The 19,040-nt window shown below is 40.4% G+C and overlaps 1 protein-coding gene across 2 annotated transcripts in view; it reads left to right on the top strand.

The window, feature by feature from the left end:
• RFX3 (regulatory factor X3) overlaps positions 1 to 19,040 on the top strand; it is a 209,299-nt gene that overhangs the window by 116,957 nt on the left and 73,302 nt on the right. For both annotated transcript variants that reach the window (XM_048502924.1, XM_048502925.1), the window contains 2 exons: positions 2,790 to 2,914; positions 15,814 to 15,911. In XM_048502924.1, coding sequence (XP_048358881.1) covers positions 2,790 to 2,914; positions 15,814 to 15,911 — 223 coding nt within the window. The remainder of the gene's footprint in view (positions 1 to 2,789; positions 2,915 to 15,813; positions 15,912 to 19,040) is intronic.

Here is a 19,040-nt window from a genome sequence, read left to right as displayed (position 1 = left end):
TTTAATACTCCAAAACTATAATAGCCATGTATAATTGTCAGGCTGCATTGTAAGGAAACATGTTTGTTTTATACAGCAAGAATAACATTTGAATCACTTAATGTAATGTAAAATTCTTAATGTAAAATTCTTGTGTCTGTATAGGATTGATACTTTTACTTTAGTTACAGTAAATTGAGGTTTTGAGCACAATTCAGCCTGTATAAGATGGACCTTTATCTGATATAGTTTATCTGGCCACCTGGATCCATGCGCTGACGATATCCCGGCTAGACAACTGTAGTGCACTGTATGTTGATCTTCCCTCAAAATCAGTTCAGAAACTCCAGTTGGTGTAGAATGCTGTGGCTTGACTATAATTGGGAGCTAGTTGGAACATACACATTACTCCCACTCTACAGACATTCCACTGGCTGTCCATCAGTTACTAGGCTCAGTTTAAGGTACTGTTGGCTCTCACATGCAAAACCCGTTTTGTCCTTGGACCCTCATATTTGCGAGACTGTCTCTCTGCTTACATACCACCATCATTACAACTTTTTTCCTCTGAGCAAGATCTTCCACAGGTATCAACCAACAAATGGACAGAATCAACTCTACATGTGCTTTCTCTGTTGTGGCCCCCACAATATAGAATGGTTTGCCTGAGGAGGTCAGGAATGCTTTCACACTCCTGACTTTCCACAAACTATGCAAAACTCAATTATTCAAGAAAGCTTTTCTATGGAGTTGATAGAGTTACACTGTACTAAATGATTCTCACAGGTACTTATATTGTTAGGAACTGTGGTCTATATTATAGTGTGTAGCTTGCTGAAACGAGGATCTTTCTGTGTACTTTTTGTATCATTTAATATATCATGCTAAGACTTCTGCTTTGTTTCAAAATTTCTGTTTGGTTCTACAACTCTAATCCTACTATACTATTTATTCAGCTAGCAGTGAAGCCCATTTTATGCTCAAATAAAATGAGCTTTAGACAGGGGGAGGACTGGTGAATGGGCAGCTGGAGTGGGCCTCAGCTTGGTGTTTGGGGTGGAGGAGGCGAGACGGGGGAATGGGAGAGGTGGGGTGAAGCCAGGTGGGGGAATGGGAGTCTGGGACCCAGCTTGGTATTTGGGGCAGGGGGATGCGCCAATCACTGCACAGAACTCAGTTCATCACACAACTGAGTCCTGCACAGCTATTGGCTAGGAGTGCACAGTTGTGAAATTAGGCGATTACATGTTTAGATACCCAATCCAGTTGATTGTACTGGCTCAGTCTGTGTAATCTGCCTTGAGGCCAAATGAGAAAGGCAAACTATAAATTACGTAAATAAAAAAAATAAAGTATGCTTTCAGGATTGCCATGTTACAAGAGTATTCCACTTAAAATTATTTTGGCCTATAATGCCATTTCCCAGAGATCATAGCATGTTGCACAGTTATGACCATTTCAGCTCTAATGACAATGATGTGAGTTTTCTGCAATTTGTATTGGGAAAAAAATTCTAATACTCTTAAATAGATTGTTACCTGATTTAGCATGTTTGACTTTATTTAGTAAACAAAAATTGTGATGTTATGGTAATTTTATATGCTTCGTAAATATTCAGTCATCTTTTCTCTGATAGCAAAAAGTAGTTAAATAGTTGGGTCCATTATGGGGTGGGGGGTGGGGGGTATCAGTGTAATGCTTCTTTCTAGGACATACCAAACTCTCCACTTTGGAAAATTGCATTTGGTCAAAAAATAAGCTATTACACTGCTGCTGTGTTTGAATTACTTTTTATTTCGGCAAGTTTATACACCCTTTAGCCTATTTGTAGAAAATGAAAAACTCTAGATTTATACTAGGCTGGATTGATTAGTGATAGCCTGATTTCTGTTTCCAAGTATGGTCAATGAAGAAGGGGCCTTGATGTTGAGAATTGGGACTGACAGCTGTTATCTTTTTTCTTTATCGGAAAAGTCAGTGGTAACACCAAAAGAAGGGTAACACAGTTTAAACATAAAATGAGCATTAGGGAGAAGAAATAAGAAATGCTAATATGTAGATACTTAATACAAATGTTTTGGCTTCGGGCCGGGCTAAGGGACTGAGACAGTCCTGTTGATTTTAGTAGACAGCCTCTGACTGAATGTGAACAATGGTCATGCCTCTTTGTTCCTTCTACTGGATTTAATCTGTGGACTTTGATGCAGTGGATCACTTTTGTCTGCATAGACCTTGTCAGGATCTTTGCTCATCTCTGCAATGTCTGTTGTCTGTCCCTTCTTTGAAGGACCTCAAAACAGCTACAGCCTGTGCAAGAGTTTTTTCTTTCGTGGCGCCACTTCTTTCAAATGGGCTGACAAAGTGCAGATCACTTCATGTTAGCTCTTTCTTAGGTGACCCTGCAAAGCAGAGCACTTTTGTAGACCTTTTCATAGGTTTTAGATATTTGAAGTTCTCACATATGGTTCAGGTAAATAATTCTTGCGGCATTTGAATTTCATAGTATTGTAAACTGCTTTGAGCCAGAAGGCAGTAAATAAACATCTTTACTAAAAATATACACATTGTGGAATTTAGCAACAGATGGGACAGAGCAAATACAGAATGGCCAAACCATTACATGACAAAGAAATAGTTTGCTGCTGTTTTTTTTGTTAAATAAAGGAAAGCATGAACAGTAAAGAGGGGTAATATGGCCAACATATTGTGTTATATGAAAAATCTAAACAGCAGAATTCTGAAAGTTAATACTACTACCAGCAACCGGAATGTTAAAATACACCTAACTTGCAAATTTTACATTTATACAGAAACCGCAATGCAGACATCAGAGACTGGTTCGGACACAGGTTCGACAGTGACTTTACAGACTTCTGTAGCTGGCCAAGCAGCCGTGCCCACACAAGTGGTTCAGCAGTTACCAGTACAGCAACAGGTAGGTCATTGTTAGTTTTGAAGAAAATATCAGAAAAAAACCCATCCTCCCTTTTTCTCTTATTGCTTTTAGCCCTCTTAAATAAAAGTTCACTTTTGTTATGGCCATCTTCAGGAGCCCCTGAGGCTAGATCGATGGTAACGCAAGAAAGTACCATCTTGGATAGAAAACCCAAACTAGAATTCTCTCCCTGGAGGATTTCTCTGTATCCCTTCGCCAGAGGGTTCAGTGTTTTTGTTTCAGTGCTCTCTTACTAACGCTTCATCCTCTGAATGTTTTTGCTGTTATATATATGTTTTAAAAGTTGGTTTTAAACATCTTTTTAACCTTTTGCCACCTTGAGGACCCTAATTGCGTGGAAAGGTAGGATAATGTTTTGAATGAATGAATGAATGAATGAATGAATGAATGAATGAATGAATAAATAAGCACGCTTCCCCTGTCCAAAGTATAATTACAGTTTGTAGCCAGCTGTTGTGATCTCACTACAATGTTACCTGAAACAATAACATAACCATAAGCGGATTTGATGCTAGATTAATAACGGGAAAACAATTGTTTGTAAAATTAAAGTTGCTCTTTTCAGTGCCCAGTGTCTCCAATCTTACCTAAATTAATGAGCATGTGGCATGATAATTAGTTTAAAAATATGATTAGTTTTGTAATTTTTTATCTGTTGGCCATTTAAAATTTTTAATTTTTTGTGAGAAAATACATAATTTTACAATGTCCAAATACTGTATAACATATATTCTAGTAAAGGACTGTTTTTTCAGAAAATGAAAAGAATTTTGTGCTAGTTCTCTAGCTAGGTCTTCACATTTACGGTTTTGCTTGTATCACAATATCTAACTGCTGTATAGTATTGTAGTGTATTGACTCAAAGCAGCTGCCATAGCTGAACTGTAATTGGCAGTCAGGGTTCTGTATTTAATGAGTGCAGCTGTAGGCATTTCCGTTCTGTTGTTGTGGAGTAACTCATGGAATAAACTGCTGGTGTTTCAATCCTCAATCATCTTGGACTTCTTGAAACATTGCATTGGCGATGAGGATGAGATTTATGCTTGGAGAGCATTAGAAACTGTGAAGCAGAGAATGGACATTAGAGCTGTTAGTGAATTATGGCTTTCCAAGGGTGAATGGAAGAATTTAACTTGGCGTTTCCTTTGAAGTGGCAGAAGTATGAAGCCAGATTGGAATTTTATCTACTGGCAAATGGCATAATTTATTGGTTGAGTTGAGGCAAAATAGGATTAAACTCAATCCATCAAAGACTGTGGGTGGGTCACAAAAGGGGTGTGTGTTTCAGCCGCTGTTGCTGGAGGGGGTTTCTCTATCATTAGGGGGGAGGGGGGTTTGCCTGGATTTGGTTCTCTCCATGGAGACCCAGGTTACCCGCACAGCTCAGGTGACATTTTTCCATCTGTGTCAAGCACATTGGCTGGCCCCTTACCTCTCCCAGACTGACCTGGCCACAGTGATCCATGCGACTATCACCTCCAGGTTAGACTATTGCAACTCGCTCTATTCAGGTCTTCCCTTGCAGTTGATCCGGAAGGTGAAGTTGGTCCAGAATGCAGTGGCGCGACTTATGGGTAGTTCACCCCCCCGCGACCCCCCCCCCTTACTTTAGAAACCGAGCAGGCTGGAGAACAGGTTTCAAAGGCCCTGGTGGGAACTACATTTCCTAGGGCCTTTGAAGCCTGGAAGGGAACAGGCCTGTTCTCCAGCCTGCTCGGTTTCTAAAGTAAGTGTGTGTGTGGGGGGGGCACCGTGCTGGGGGGGAGAAAATGCCAGAGTGCGCACTGGGCGCACTCTGGCCCAGCTATGCCTCTGGGCCAGGACCTTTAGTGCCCTGGCCCCAACCTGGTGGAACACTCTCCCCCCAGCCATCTGGGCCCTGTGGGCCTGCAAGACGGAGTTGTTCCACCAGGCCTTTGGGGAGATCAGCCGTTGAAGATGCCGTCCCCTGCGCCCGATATTCCACCTTTGGGGCTTATCCATATTATGCCGACCACCCGATGAGTCCATTGTTTATGTCATCATCTGATTTTAAGATGGAAAAGCTGCTGTTGCAAAAGCTGCTGTTTGCAAAAAAGGACTGGACTTTTCAAATGGCTTATGAGGAGGCCTTGACTTTTGAAACTGCCGCAGCCTCCACTCGGGACATTAGACAAGCCAGGAGCCCACAGAGAGTGCACACAGCTGGCAGTGGAAGTGTATACCCAGGCAATATAGAAGTTCAGAGACTGCAGCGTGGCACAATGAGAACTGTGGAAATGCCAAAGCAGAGAGGAATGTCAGCAGCAGTAAAGTGTGAGAGTTGTGGTGGGCCACATGAGAGTCAGGCTTGTAAATGTAAAGAGGCACAGTGTTTTTCCTGCAAACAGGGGCATATTGAAAGAATGTGCAGAGTTAAGAGGAATCAAGGAGCAGGGAGAAGGGCTCTGGTGGGACTCAGCAGGTTTACACCACTTTGGCAGAACCGGTTGTTAAAATGGTGCTTGTAAACAACCAGTTATTAAATTATTTGAATCCCATCACCAGAACTGGTTGTTAAATTATTTGAACCCCACCACTGGCCATGAGCCATTCTCCCAGCCACCTGACTACACACTCTGTACATGTACCTTGTGGTTGCCCCACAGCTAATCAAGTTTTGGGCCAAACTCTCTGTACCAATGTTAAGTGACTGGGACCAAGCCAGCCAATCCCTACCAGAACAGTGCAAGTGTGGCCTGATAAGTCAAAAGGGGCAGACATTATGTTACTATTCAGCAGATGTGATCAACCATGTGCAACCAGTAATCCAGCGGAAGCTGACAGTGACTGTGAGGATACAGGATGTCCCTTGTGTGTTGGAAGTGGATTCCAGTTCAGCATTTTCCATTGTCTCATGGGACACTTATAAAACATTCTGCCCTCAGGATGATTTGAACATTACATCTTGTACCACTGACTGATTATCAAGGAAACAGAGTACCAGTGGTGAGCATGTGCAATGTCAGGGTGAAATATCATATGTTTGAAGGATGGTTGTTGGTAGTTGAAAGGAGGCATACTAATTTGCTGGAGCTGGACTGGTTTGGGAGGTTGGGAGTTGTGATCATAGGAATACATGGGGTGAGTAAAGTAACATGGGATTCGCTATTAGAAGAGTTCAAAAATGTGTTTGCTGAGGGATTGGGGCAGTACAAGGATCCACCGGTATCATTACATCTTGACCCCTCAGTACCCCCAGCATGCTTGACATCACGGCGTGTCCCATTTGCCTTGTGACCTAACATTGATGCTGAATTAGATTGATTATTAGAACAGGGAATATTGGAGCCAGTTACATTTGTAAAATGGGAAACCCCAATTGTGACCCCTCCTCCAAAAGCCAATAGAGAGGTGTGCATTTGTGCTGATTACAAGTGTACAATTAATAAGGTACTGAGAAGCACTCTTATCTAGTGCCAGTGGTGAGTCAGTTGTTGTCAACATTGGCAGGAGGGAAGGTGTTTGTGAAACTAGATTTACCACAGGCATACCAGCAGCTGGGAATGGATGATGGCCGCTGGGAAGGCTGGATGAGCAATTCAGACCATTTGCAATAAGACAGCATGAATTATCCATTCATAAGGGTTGCTGTGGGGAAATAGGGGGGTGATTCCATTGGTCTTGAGGACCAGGGTGTTGGAGGCCTTACATGTGGGGCATCCTGAAATTGTGAGGATGAAAGCATTGGCCCGAACTTATGTATGATTGTCTAAGATAGTCAGTGCAGTAGAAGAATGGGTGGTTAGATGTAGGGAGTGCCAGATAACTCAGCCTGCACCACCAGAAGCCCCCATTCATCAGTGGGAATCAACAAAAAAAACCCATGGTCACGGTTACACGTTGACTTTGCAGGCACCTTTCAGGGTCAGAGTGTCCTTATTGTAGTGGACTCATATTCAAAATGGTTAGAGGTGGTGCCAGTAATGTCAATGACATCTTGTACAGTGATTAAGGCACTGCGCAAGCTGTTTGCAACACCTGGCCTGCTTGACACTATGGTATCAGACAACGGGACATTGTTCGTGTCTGAGGAGTTTGGGAACTGTTCAGGCTTTTGCATGGAGTGCGACATGTGTGATTTATTTACCCAGCAGTGGCGTAGGAGGTTAAGAGCTTGTGTATCTAATCTGGAGGAACCGGGTTTGATTCCCAGCTCTGCCGCTTGAGCTGTGGAGGCTTATCTGGAGAATTCAGATTAGCCTGTACACTCCCACACACGCCAGCTGGGTGACCTTGGGCTAGTCACAGCTTCTCAGAGCTCTCTCAGCCCCACCTACCTCACAGGGTGTTTGTTGTGAGGGGGGAAGGGCAAGGAGATTGTCAGCCCCTTTGAGTCTCCTGCAGGAGAGAAAGGGGGGATAGAAATCCAAACTCTTCTTCTTCTTCTTCTTCTTCTTCTTGGGTGAAAATTGTGGGTATGTGCTTGATGCATGGAGCTCTTGGCTCTCAGGGAGCAGGTTCATTCCCTTGAGGCTAGGTTTGCCGACCTGGAGAAGCTGAGGGAGATAGAGAAATTTAGGGACAATATCTGTCAAGATCTACCAGAAAAGTCCCTCTCCCTATGCTGGCAGCTCTTTTGGTGTGGTGGAGAGTGAGAGTAAAGGTCAAAGGGCATTAGTCTGAGGAGGAAGGATAAGATTTTTTAGAAGAGACCAATTCCTTGGATGATGGACCAATATTCTCTTTTACTGACGGTATGGCTCTGGGGTTTGAGGGAGGTAGATTTTTAGTAGTGGGTGATTTGATTATTAGGAATATAAAGAGGGTCTATGATAGGCGTTTGGACTGCTTGGTGAATGGGTTGCCTAGTTCAAAAACTGCAGACACTACACACTGTTTAGATAGGTTGATAGATAGTGCTGGGGTGGAATCAGCAGTTGTAGTGCATGTTAGTACCATGACATTGGAAAACATAGATATTTGGTCCTGGAGAAAAATAAAGATTACTAGTCTGAAAGTAAAAGACAGGATCTCGAAGGTAGCATTTCTCAGAATTTCTGCTGGTTCCATCCATAGGGCATCTAGACAGGCAAAGACAAGGGATCTTAATGCATGGATGAGAAAGTGGTGTCAGGAGGAAGGGTTTTGATTTGTTAGACACTGGGACACTTCCAGTGAAAAGCTGAACCTGCATCAAAGAGACAGGCATCCCTTGAACCAAATGGGAACCAGGCTGCTGGCATTTAAAATCTAAAAATCTGAGAGTCTGAAGACTGGTTTTAAAAACCAGCAATAGATGCACTGGCAGCGCGGTGTTTGAACAATTTAAGCACATAAAAACACTAGCCAAACACAACGCTGCTGCAATCAAACTTTTTTTTCCCAAAGGGGCCAGTACATACCACCTGCAATCAAAATCTTCTCCATCAAGTTTCTTCCTAAGCTGTTATAAGTGCCCCAATATGGATAGGTGGTCCAATCAAAGTACTGGAAAAAAATCTATATTTCTCCACAACCTTCTAGGTTCACCTAATTGTATAGCTTACTACACTTTGTGCTTGGAACTGGGACTAAACCTTATTTCATCCAGTGTTTGGATATTGACCGTGAAATATTGGAAACGCCTCCAATTCAGAGCTAAACCTGGTAGTTTGTTATGGCATATGTTGACAGACTCTTACCATTCCAGTTGGGACTGACTGGTACTCAACCTAGAGAAACTCTAGGTTTCTCCCTGGATTTCCTTATCAGTCTAAACGAGATCCAGATTCACCAAACTATAAAACAAAGAGTCCTTGATACAGAAAAACATTGGTATCGCTGCCATGCTCACCAGTAATTCACGGGATATTACCACGTGGATTTATGCCTGACTATTTCACCAATGTTTTGTCCCTCTCGTTAAGATGTGTGAATACAATACAGAACCATACAAATTTAGGGAACAATTTATGACTGAAAAAATTAAATAAAAATAATAAGCTAGGGTTAGTGTTAAGTCAATGGCAGGGGTTCAGGCTTGCCTTAGGGTTATGTTGAGTTCTAGGTTGCAGTCCGAGAATTGCGCTATGGTCAGTTTTAGGTTTTGGGTTTTTCTTACAATTTTAGGAACAATTTAAGACTGAATAAATTAAATAAAAATAATAAGCTAGGGTTATGGTTAAGGCAAGGGCAGGGGCAGGGGCAGGGGCTCAGGCTTGCTTTAGTGTTACGTTGAGTTCTAGGTCGCAGTCTGAGAATTGGGCGATTGTCAGTTGTAGGTTTCAGGTTTTTGTTACAATTTTGGGAACAATTTTTGACTGAATAAATTAAATAAAAATAATAAATTAGGGTTAGGGTTATGGCAAGAGAACGGGCTCAGACTTGCTTTAGTGTTATGTTGAGTTCTAGGGCACAGTCTGTGAATAGGGCTATGGTCAGTTTAGACAGAAAAAAGGTTGTGAGGTAGGTAGGAAGAATAAAAGGGAAGCAGGGAAAGTTAAGGATTGGGGGCTGCTAGGAGGAGAGAAAGAGGGGAAAGTGTGGGGAAGGGGATAGAGGGAATGTGAGGTGCCTCCTACAAGTCATTGTAGGTTCTGAACTGGTTCTGGCTCTAAATCACGCAACAAGGTATGTTTCTGCCTTCCTAGTGTCTAGAACTACTCAGAGTTTTCCCGGGAAGTTTTCCCAGGGAGAAGTTAGGGTGTGAAGGAGGGAAAGCTAAAGACAGGGACAAATAAAGGATGGTTTGCTGGTCAGTGGAAAGGAGAAAAGGAAGCTGGGAAAGATGAGGGTATCGAACCGTTAGGAGGAGGAAACAAGGAAATATGGAGGGCACTTTTCTTTCCCATGTAACTTGTTACTAATTCTCCACCATCCAAATGGACCTGGCCTTGCAGCAAGCACAGCTCAACTGGGCCTAGCCATGCCCAGAGGCTAGAACCACATGGAGTTTTCTCAATGAGAGATGGTTGAAAGAGGGAAGGAGGGAAAGCTGGCAACAGGGGCAGATAGGTAAGTTAGCTGGTGGGTGGGAAGAAGAGATGGAAGCAGGAGAAGGCTATGGGGTTACAGAGGACGGAAAAGAGGAAAATAGCGTAGGAGAGGAAAATGAGATGCCTTCTACATGTCCTTGCAGGTTCCCTAATTTTATTTAAATAATATCTTAAAACTGAATATGCTTGTATATGAAGAAAATCCTGAAAATCTAATTTCTTCATAAGATATAAGTCTACAATCAAAAACATAATTTACAACCCCAGGGTGGGAGCAAGCTGTAGATGGCCATCCCAGTAGCTCAGAGACGACATCAAGGAGCTAGGTAGATAAGGTCCGTGCAGCAGCCTAGCCAGCCACACTGCTTCTCCACAGGTCCAGCTGAGGGGGGGGGGGGCAGGCATTCCAGGCTGCTCCAGAACTGAGACCATTCTACCTTCCCTTTCACTATTTGGTTGGACTGCCACTGTTCCCTACCCATCAGCTGCTTCTAGGTCTCCTCACCCTCCCTTTTCATTCAGGTTTTGTTGCAGATTGAATTCAGTTTACTTTGTTGTTGTTTTTCCTGCATTTGTCACAGCTCTGGTTGGCAATATGGGCATTGGGATGGATGTATTTGGGCCTAAGGTTGTTCCTGTGTGTCTTCCTCCTCCATTTGACAGACCTTAAAAGGTCTTGAGTGTGGAGCCACTCAGTGACATGCCCAGTGCGGTGGATATCAGCTGGCTCTCACCACCAGGTGACAAGGGAACAATGTGGGATCCCAGGCTTGCGCCTGTGTGGGCTTCTGCCCCTCCTCCCTGAGGTGGGCTAGAAGGATGGGGTCCACCCATGCTGCACTATCTCTCATTTAGCTATAGTCAATAAAAGCTGTGGCCTGTTTTTCCCAAATCTGGTCTATTTCTGGATAATTTCCTCCTTACTCTCACTCCGTTCCTTGCTCCAGGACTGTAAAGAAAGAAAGCTTTTAATATTATCACTATGGTTCCAATTTATATCTTTTGCACAAACTGTAGAAGGCGTGCTTTTTTCCCATTTTCTGATTACAGATTGAAAACCTGTTTACTTGATTCTCACAATGAGGTAAATCTGCTAAATCCTTTAGCAGATTTTTATTTTGAAATTACGTGCCATTTATGGTGACATTAACAGAAAACACACCTGTTCTGCTTCTTCTGCCACATTTTCTATCTCATACATTGCACGTTCAAGTTAGAAAGTGGAAAAGTGTAACTTTAAGGTCTGGCCTGACAAATCTGTGAAAGGAATCATTAGCTTAATAGATTCTGAGAGATAATGTCAGTCATGAATCAAAAGTGGGAAATAATGAACACAAGGGCAATATTGATTACCTCAGTAGTCAGATATGATGCCACTTGCATCAGTAATGCAGGAGTGTGTTACTGCAGCTGAAAATACTTTATATGGTAAGCAAACAGGAAGGAACCCCCTATAGCTTTGCTCACTTGCACTGGAAGTTTACTACTACTTCTGCCTATGGCCTTTTCTGTATGGACAGTGTACCATAGATTTTCCCAGTGGTCAAAACTTGTGACTTGGAAATGTTTTCTGTGAAATCATTCTGCACACCTCTGTCTCCCCCCCCCCACACACACACTTGCTTTTCAGTTGCATTTATTCCCAAACATTACTGCTGAAAACATATTACTTCTAATGATGGTGGAATATCATCTGTGACACAGAAGAACAACCCTCCCCTTCAGCCATTTTTCCTTTCCCCTCATCCTTCGTTTTTGAAGGAATTTATTTTTCCCCCTCTTATTGCATTAGTAATGTAATGTAAAAGCACAGACATAATCCAGGTTGATTGTATCAGCTTTGTCAATTTCATCCTGAATGAGCAATGTAATATGAAGGTAAAGATACATTATATCCATAATTAGGAGCAAGTGAAATTGACAAGGGAAGTTGCTTTTGGTAACAAGAAATTGACAAGGGACTGCTACAGTTAAGCACCATAGTTACTGCGACAGTCCCTTGTCAATTTCCTCCTGCAAAAGCAACATTCCTTGTCAATTTCACTTGCTGCTAATTATGGACACATTGTCTCATCTTCGTGGTCTCTGTGCAGTTCCTACCTGACCTGTGCATGTGCAGTTCCCATGTGTGCCTGTTCAGAAGACCACACAATGAACAGCAGTTACAGGTAAGTGCAACACTGTTTTTCATGTTCATAGTACCTGCACGGGCACATATGGGAGCTCAATGAATCATTCAGTGAACAACAGTTACAGGTAAGTGCAGTGCTGTTTATCTTTGTCGTAACATGAAATTGACAAAGCTGATATAATTTATGTGCCTTGTGTCTGTGCCCTTAGGTTACATTGCTAATAGGATAGATTTAAAAAAAATTCCTTTAAAAATGGAGGATGAGGGGGAGAAGAAAATGGCTGAAGGACAGGTTGGATGACTACATGGAGGTGTGAATAAAAACCCATTTCAACCTGATCACATGCTCAAGGGAAGCTGACTTGGAAATGGGTAAAAAAAATCATGGTAAAAGTATTCGGAAAAACATTTCCAGAGCCAAATGGAGGAAAAAACATGCAGAATTAAAATGGAAAATGTAGCATTTAGTGGCAAGATATGTTGTATAAAGTATAATTGCCAGGAAGATAGTTCTAGTTCAACAGTTTTGGAGACTACACAAAAACTATTGCCTCTCTATCTACTTCTAAACTGTGGGCTTTCCCTTTATGGCTTACATGGAGAATTGCTATTGTCCTTTTTTGTAGTTGGCAGCTTTTAATATAGGAGCAAGCTACAATCTTGATTTCATGTTAGATGAGAGGTGTATGTAAAAATTAAATTTAGAATAGTTGTAACATCTAATTTCTAGTTTACTTATGAGTAGCAGTATTTTTCTTGTGAGAGAAACAGAATTGTAACTGAGAGGGCAGTTTGGTATTTTGTTTTTAAGTATACTTATAATTAAATTTTGCCAACATTCTTATATTTTCAAATGTAGTATATTTTGACTTTTTAATCTCTTTCTGCAAATTAAGTTAAGACCATAAATAGAACATAAACAAGCTTGGTGCACTTTTCAAAACAACAAAAATGCGGGAAAATGAAGGGAACATTTTTAAAAGCAGTTTATGACAATTCTAGTATATGTTCTGTAGGCTTGCAAACTATTTATGATAGAAATACTTCAAACTATTGAGAGTATAAACTATCTACAGAGGTCATATTACACAATATTTGGGTTAGCTTCATGACAAACCTTACATGTTTCATCCAGATTGTTTTTTAAATCAATATTTCCTAGGGAATCAAGAGAAGAACTTATATTAATCTATTATTAGAGGCTTTTAAAAGGCCCATGTCAATAGTAAAAGAGAGAAAATGAAATACCCTGACAGCAGTTTTGCACGGTCCAATTAGAGTGGCAGAGACATATAATTTAAAAGCACTCAAGAAGCACTAGAAAATCATTCACCCTCTGGATGCAGTCCTCATTGCCAGTCCCCAAAGGGGTATGAGTAATAAACTGTTGGCATGGCTTCATATTAACTAGTGTTGTGATCGTTAAGGATGCTGAACCATGATGATCTCTGAGGGTAATATTCATTTCATACATTGATAGTGCATAGTAAACATGGATATGAACTCCAGAGTAATTTCTTTGCTATGACTTTGGATACAAGTGTCCAGCAGCAGAGTAACTAAGGTGCATGACCGTGGAAATTTCATTTTCTTTTCAGAGTTCAACATTAGAAGTTAGTATTAAAAAGTTATATATTTGATCACTACCACTCCTTTCCCAAAGAGAACACACCATTATTAAGGATGCAGATTACTCAAATATTTCAGTTTAATTCAGACATCACAGCAAACCAAGGTTAAGGATGGTTGGGTGGTTTGGGAAACTATGATTTGTGAAGAAGTTTTAACTTGAAACCCAAATTCTTGAGTCATAATTACAAGATGTAGTTTCATCTTCAGAGAACACTGCTGCTAGGGATGAGAATGCTAAGCATGCTGCCATGTCTAAACCATGGGTTGCCTGATTTTTGTTTGGAAGATTAAATCATCCTTTGGGTTAAATATTGTTATAATTAATGCAAACTATGGTGTGGCATGGTATGAATTGGGCCTTTGTCTTTTCACTCTTAATTTGGTGCATATCTTTATTGGAAAAAACCGAAACAGTGAAACCAAAATTGCAGTTTCTTCATAGCTGTCAGATTTATTTGTCTGAAGAGCTGAATCTCTCTTTAGTCTGTATGAGGGCAGATGTGACTCATGATGATCCATAAGGCTGTACTTAGCAATATTTTTCAAGGGTATCCATTCACAATATAGCTTTTTTTAAAAAAAGATTTAAATGTATACGAAAGAGATTCATGCCCACATGATGAAATTAAACTATTGTTGTTCTACAAATCTATGCGATGAAAGTGTTCAGGCTACAGGAACAAGATAGTCACACCAGCCTGTCAAGACCATTGATCCTTAGAGAAACCAAACTGGCAAGCCAAGTGGTTTGGATCAAAAGATTAGTTTAGAAGCACATGTCAGGAAACGGAAGTTACCTGAGAATAGATTCTACCATGGACCATCTCTTGGCTTGAGGTCTGAACAGAAACACAATGGGAATATGCTTGGCTGAGAAATCTCTGTAACAGAAATTTGTTTATTTCTTTGTTTTCAATTTTGCAATAAAATCATTAAGAACTCAGCGGTTTGGAGTATTTGGAGAAAAGAACCCAGAACTGAAACGCAGGCTTGGACCTCCCCCAGTCCTGGTTATCGTGATAGGTACCCATTCACAATATACCTTTTAAAAAAAGATTTAAATGTATACGAAATAGATTTTTGCCCCCATGATGAAATTAAACTATTGTTTTTCTACAAATCTATGTCATTGTCATAGCATCTAGTAAACATTAAAGCACAGTTCAAATTATTTTAAAATAAAAATAACTCCCATTGGTTTTAAAGAACTTTATTCTCCAGAATTGGTTTGTCACTTCAGCTTGATGGCTGATTCACAAATGTGAACATAAGAACATAAGAACAAGCCAGCTGGATCAGACCAGAGTCCATCTAGTCCAGCTCTCTGCTACTCGCAGTGGCCCACCAGGTGCCTTTGGGAGCTTACCTGCAGGATGTGAAAGCAATGGCCTTCTGCGGCTGTTGCTCCCGAGCACCTGGTCTGTTAAGGCATTTGCAATCTCAGATCAAAGAGGATCAAGATTGGTAGCCATAAATCGACTTCTCCTCCATAAATCTGTCCAAGCCCCTTTTAAAGCTATCCAGGTTAGTGGCCATCACCACCTCCTGTGGCAGCATATTCCAAACACCAATCTGGGCCTTGTTGTCATGAAAGAAGTGTTTCCTTTTATTAGTCCTAATTCTTCCCCCCAGCATTTTCAATGAATGCCCCCTGGTTCTAGTATTGTGAGAAAGAGAGAAACATTTCTCTCTGTCAACATTTTCTACCCCATGCATAATTTTATAGACTTCAATCATATCCCCCCTCAGCCGTCTCCTCTCCAAACTAAAGAGTCCCAAACGCTGCAGCCTCTCCTCATAAGGAAGGTGCTCCAATCCCTCAATCATCCTTGTTGCCCTTCTCTGCCCTTCTTCTCCAGAACTTCTTTATGAATGCTTTATACTCGATGAAAAGCAACTGAATGTATAAACCACTTCATTTAAATGCTTTGAGCTTGAGGTAATATTCAAATTCTGTCTGGGAGTGAATGTTTTATGGATCATTGATACATTCAAACAATCACTTGCATTCAGCAAAGAATGAAACTTAACATGGTCAATCAGCCTTTGTTACTCTTTTGGAGATTTATCTCTCAAATTTTGTAGATGTCACAATCCATGATTAGACTAATTTTAGTATTAGGTGCATGAGTGCTGAAGTAGGAAATATGTCTCAAAGTGCCTGATTCTTACATTTACAGGTTCAGCAAGTGCAAACTGTACAGCAAGTACAACATGTATACCCAGCCCAGGTGCAGTATGTGGAGGGAAGTGACACAGTCTACACAAATGGAGCTATGTAAGTTAGTCTGCATTCCAATAATACTCTTGGCTAAACATGACTTCCTTAAGTAACACTGTATTGCCTTTACAGAGATATGGGGAGCCTGAAAACTAAAACTTTTCTCTATCCAAAGCTCAAAGCTTGACTATTTTAACATCATTTAAAATAATTAAGAGACTTGGGTGTTGAATTAATTTATTTGAAGAATTACAGAGGGTGTTTGGCATGTTATTGAAAATGTTCTGTCTGGGCTATCATGATTTTGAGGTTTCCAGTCACATGTTCATTTTTTGTTCTCTTAAATATTATCAAAAGCAAAAGGCCTTCATTGTGTGCACTCAGGCACTGGAGTGTTGCTTGGTTTTTCCCTTTTAATACCATGATCTAAATTGAAAGTTTCCTAGAGTTGTTAAATAGCAGTTGCTTTAGATATTTCTAGAGGGCACAGGATTTGTTAGAATGTTCATGAAATCTCACTTTATATGTAATGTATGTCAAAATAATACTGAATACTTTGTTTGCCCCTTTCTCTTTTTTCTGCTGTAATTGTAATTCTTATGTATGAATTTCTGATGCTGCCTTGTTATTTAATTACCTGAAACATGTCATGATGTAAACTTGATGGTATTTTACTACTCAATGGAAATGCTATAATAATAGTTAGGAGTCATTCTGCATGCAGGTGTGCTCTAACCTTTTGTTCTAAAAGTTTATACTGCCACCTTTCCAACATTATCTTTCCTTCTTTTTGAACAGGAGACACTATTTATTTTGGCTGTTTTTCTGAAAACTGTTCTGTTGCCGTAATAAATCCATTGTTCTGTTTAATTGAATGATTTCAGGCTTGTGCTGTCACCTTGTTTCTTGGGGCTGTTTCATAGCTTACAGCATTTCTATATGGAATTTTATTTGTAGGGGAAAGGATTCAGTCAACATGTTATATATGATGTTTAGCCATGTGTATACTTGAATGCATGTGCATGCAGATAAAAACGTGCATGATGTTATACTGGATTACATATGTGTGGACAGCATGCTTTTTCTTGCATATGACCTTTTTCATTTTCATTTTCTCGTTTGAAGCTCTGTTACTGTTGACTTATGATAGCAGCTATAGACCAGTGGTTCCCAAACTTATTTGGTCTACTGCCCCCTTTCCAGAAAAAATATTACTTAGCACCCCCTGGAAATTAATTTTTTTAAAATTTTAATAGCAATTAAACAGAAAGGTATATGTATTAATGTTTCTACCTGTGGCCATCACCACCCCCCTGGATCGCTGCAGCACCCACCAGGGGGCGGTGGCACCCACTTTGGGAATCACTGCTATAGACATTTTGTGTTTGGCTTGGATCTTGAGGGGGTGGCAGGTGTTTGCTTTTCACATGCTATAGGAGAAGCCCATGATATGATCATGTTTCTGGTCTTGGTCATTTTTCCTTCTGAGTAGAGACTAAAAACCTGTCTATAACAACTGGCATAGATAAGCAAGTCCATGTAAAACATAAACTTAACAGTTCTGATGAGAGCTTGAACCAGAGGAACCATAAGAGGAGTTCCAAGTGTAATGGATCTGAATTCTGTTACCCTTAAGGCAGAGAATTTCAGCAGCGGTTGCAGTTATGAAATGCTCACATAATCCTGAGGACTTGGTAACAGGCAGCTGATATATTCTAGTTGACTCCTTTGATATAGCACAAATCTGTGAAAGTTGGATCTGCAAGATCTCCTCTGAGGCTCTTAAAGCTCTCATTCTTGATTTGGAGCTGATTTATGTCGTCTTCAAAGTTCATTGAAAGAAACCAGTACAGCCTTTGTGTTGCTGTAATTACAACCATCTGAAATGGAGGAAATGTTAAATTACTGTTTCAGTTTGTAGTTTGAGGTAAGACTAGAATGAATTGTGGTCATCACATATCTTTGTTGTTTCTACTTCCCTTCTTCTGGCTGCTGTTGTTCACTCCTTAACCCTGCTGTTTTCTAAAGAAGGAGCAAGATGCTATGAAAAATGTAGGGCTGCTTCCAGAAATGGAAGCCATATGTCAAGTCATCTCTTCTGTAACGTGTTGTGTACTTACACTATGTTTAGATGTCATTAAACTGTGAACCCCTGTTTTATCACATTGGATAATTCTTATGTGGGAGGGGAAAGCACAGCGCAAGGTCAGTGCCACGTGTTCTTTTTTTTTTTTTTGCATTTTTTTCATGTTTCTGTACATTTTCTGTTTGGAATAATTTTGTTCCATTTCAGGAGGCATAAAAGTCACACAATGAGCTGGGTCTAAAGGTGACCTTTGTCCTACAGAATGTTTGTTTCCATGCACTGAAGATGTATCTTTGGCTCTAACTCCATGGTTTTGATGTAGCACCCAGTTGTGAACAATGACCACCATTTTAAACGTGCTGGGGATATTTCCTTTTCAGATCTGGTAGTAGAAAGGCCCACAGTACTTTGGCGCTAAATTGGACCTAGCGTTTTTAGTGGCTGTGCTATGCAGGGCTAATTTATTTTTAAAGATGAAAGAGGTTATGGAAGTGCATACCATCTCATTTAATTTGACAAGTTGTGATGAGTAAAGCATGTTTTCTTAAAACAAGAAAATGTGTATTTTGCTATATCTTTGCTTTAAACATGTTGTTCATTTATTATATTATCCAAAGACAATATTTTGAAGGGAGTGTGTGTATAAATAATTATTATTATACAGTTTTGTTTCATGCAATTTGATGCAAAGTTAAAAACAGAAATGGCATTCAAAGCCATTTGAATCAAGATTTTTCCCTGGCTTCACATTTTTGTAGAAATTAAGCTCTCTGTGAGGAAATAAAGTGCATTAAATGTGAGCAGTGAACTAATTGCAAGGAAAAGCCTTTTCTTTATGGAATGAAATCTTTCTGTAAAATAGTTCTAAAACTGAAAAATAACTTATGCACAGAAAGATCAGTGTACTACAGGTAAATGCATCCTATTGAATGAGTAGATAAAAGAAGATTTAGGGTCGCATTCAGCTCAGGTACATACTGAGGCTAGATGAGATGGCAGGAGTACTAATTTATAAAAGGCGACAGATCATTGTCTTGACATTTACATAGAACCTAATAGAGTCAGCTGGGAATAAATCAGTGTGTGGGTGTCTGCCATGT

The sequence above is a fragment of the Sphaerodactylus townsendi genome, linkage group LG07 (assembly GCF_021028975.2).
Source record: "Sphaerodactylus townsendi isolate TG3544 linkage group LG07, MPM_Stown_v2.3, whole genome shotgun sequence".
Taxonomy (NCBI): Eukaryota; Metazoa; Chordata; class Lepidosauria; order Squamata; family Sphaerodactylidae; genus Sphaerodactylus; species Sphaerodactylus townsendi.
The sequence above is the reverse complement of the archived record's forward strand: the minus strand, read 5'-3'. Positions and strand labels throughout refer to the sequence as shown.